Source organism: Montipora foliosa, chromosome 12 (genome assembly GCF_036669935.1).
Source record: "Montipora foliosa isolate CH-2021 chromosome 12, ASM3666993v2, whole genome shotgun sequence".
In the NCBI taxonomy this organism is placed as follows: Eukaryota; Metazoa; Cnidaria; class Anthozoa; order Scleractinia; family Acroporidae; genus Montipora; species Montipora foliosa.
The window spans coordinates 5703204-5705703 of record NC_090880.1 but is presented as its reverse complement, the minus strand read 5'-3'; the positions used below and the strand labels follow the sequence as shown (position 1 = coordinate 5705703).

The 2500-nt window shown below is 41.1% G+C and overlaps 1 protein-coding gene across 1 annotated transcript in view; it reads right to left on the bottom strand.

Annotated features, from left to right (window-relative positions):
* LOC137980596 (L-2-hydroxyglutarate dehydrogenase, mitochondrial-like) overlaps nucleotides 1–2500 on the bottom strand; it is a 5494-nt gene that overhangs the window by 1554 nt on the left and 1440 nt on the right. Inside the window, exons 2-3 of the mRNA XM_068828051.1 lie at nucleotides 1672–1829; nucleotides 1308–1439 (exon numbers count right to left, since the gene is read on the bottom strand). Coding sequence (XP_068684152.1) covers nucleotides 1308–1439; nucleotides 1672–1829 — 290 coding nt within the window. The remainder of the gene's footprint in view (nucleotides 1–1307; nucleotides 1440–1671; nucleotides 1830–2500) is intronic.

Below are 2500 nucleotides of genomic sequence, written 5' to 3'. Positions count from 1 at the left end.
CCCAGGGGGATTAGGCAGCAACCAATCATATGGCAGGATTCTGTTCTCTGAGCGTCGGCTATCCACGATTTATTGTTTTCAACACGATGCGAAGCCCAAGAATTTCTCTTTTCATCGCCTGTCAACTCGTCATTTCGTTTTTTAAGTAAAAAAAAAGACATTTGAATGGTTTCGTTCGTGTTGTTTTTGTCATTCGCACGTTCCTTATTATGAAATCGATGCGATTCTCAGTCAATGCAGGAAGAAGCCAAAATACTATAAAATGGCGTAAATAGTGGAATAATAAACCCCTTATTCAAAGGTTTAACATATAATACGTGCGGGCATTTTGCTCGTTGCTCGTACTATGCAACTCGCAGAATACCCACATGTTAAACCACTCAATAAGGCGTGTGTATTTCTGGGCAAGTAAGTGATGCTTATGCTGTTGAGCATTTCTGAACATCAGCGGACACCCTGGAGAACTGGCTTCGGATGTGCGCCTCACCGCTAATTTGACGCACGTGGATTTTGATAAGCGTCTCTACGTGTCCCGTTAAGTCTAAGAGTCAACAAATTACTATCTATTTACAACAATCCAAACAAAAAATGCTTACCGCACAAAAAGGTATGATATATTGATTGTGCGGTTCAACAAATCAAGGTCGATTCTCCCTCCGTTTTAAAGATAAGATAAAGGACATTCTTAAGCGTGGTCCTTGAATCATGGAAGGTCAAGGTTAACGATCGTAGTGCCTGGCGGAAACTGGCAGCAGTCTAGGTGTGTAAGGTTAGGGTTAGGGGTAGAGGGTCACTTTGTCAGACCGGAGAGCAAGTTGCCATTCACACTTTCACAGAGCAGATGTTCAATTCATAGCGTGCACATCCACACGACCGGAAATATTAGGGACCTTAAGCAAGGACGACGAGGACGGCTACGAGAACGCCGCAAATTTGCATATTTAGTGGACGAAAACAATAGCTTTGCACGCACTGCACGTGCGTTTTACATTTTGATACATTTCTTTGCCGTTCTCGTCTTGACAGCGACGTGAAATGATCAAATTTGAGGTCATGTGGAGGACGAGAGCACCTGACGATGAATTTTCAATTTTCTTTCTAAATATTCACACCGTACTCATCAATTTTATTCTTGGATTGTGCATTCACACTTTCCAAGCCGAGCAACATGGAGTAATCGCAAAATTAATACAGTAACGGGAAATAATATTTTTAGACTACGTTCTCGTAGCCGTCGTCGTCGTCCTTGCTTAAGGTCTCTATTATCCAATACTCATCGCGAACAGCTTATTTTACGTTTCTCTTACCTCTCTACATCCTGGACTTTAAGACTAGGAATGTATCTTTGTAGTTGCTTGACTTGAGCTGATATGAAAATTCCTCTGTAATATTCCCCAACTCCAAACGTAAAATACTGGAACATCAGCTTTCTCAGCCCCCTGAAACAATCAGTAACAAGTCATTCAAATCCTCCTCGTAACCACTGTTACGACCATTAATCTCAACTTAAACTGAAATAATGTTTTCATCAGAGTGAGGCAGCCGCATTTCCGACGACTTTTCCTTTCATGTGCAAGATCGGGGACAGAGTCGCAAATTATGTCTTTCAAATAATGTATGATGTACGAGTATGATTTAACACAAAGATGCCCTTTCGGCAAAGCAACATACCGATATCCCAATGCATCTATTAAGTCTGAGAAGTTTACATCTGTGAGTTTGTATCCTTCCCTTGCGAAAGCCAATACTGCATTGGGGCCAAGCCAAACGCTGCCATCAATACGCGGGGTGAAATGGACCCCAAGAAAAGGAAAGTTAGGGTCTGGAACCTAGCATGAGGAGAAGCAACGTAAGTAAATTACACTTCAGGAGATTCCTTGGTAACAGAAGTCAATATAATGTTTCGTCCAAGGGCCGGCTGTTACCAAAAAGACGGGCAAGTATTTAATGTCTGTTTCCTCAATGTAGTTTAACCGTAACCGTGTCTGAAAAGCTTAAGGTGATTTCCTGGTTTTTTATTGCGCAACTCTACTGCGCATAATTCCTGGCATCATTGGCGTGCGCATTAGCTCGCGCACACTGATAAAATGGTGGATTTTAATTGACCCCAAGCTTAATCCGTCAAGGAATGGCTATTTTCTCCTGAACGAGTACGGTGACCGCTAATTCTTATTTCATATTTTTGCTGAGAACGATATCTTCGTGGATTAGTAAAAACTATTAGTAAAAATCTATGGCAGTTTTTTGGTAATTTCATAAAAATGTACGGAAGGAGCAGTTACGAGTGAAGCAGCCCACATTCAAGTTAAATCTACTCTTATTATATTATATCTATTAACCATAAAATGAGAAGACCGGGATCTGCGTTCTACTATGGATTACATTCATTTAATCTAGCTAAATTTGTCACTTCCTGTCTCGGTCAGTTGAACGGACTCGTATCGTTTCAGCAACCAATAGATCGTTTTCACGTGACGTCATCACCTTCCAAAATCTAAAA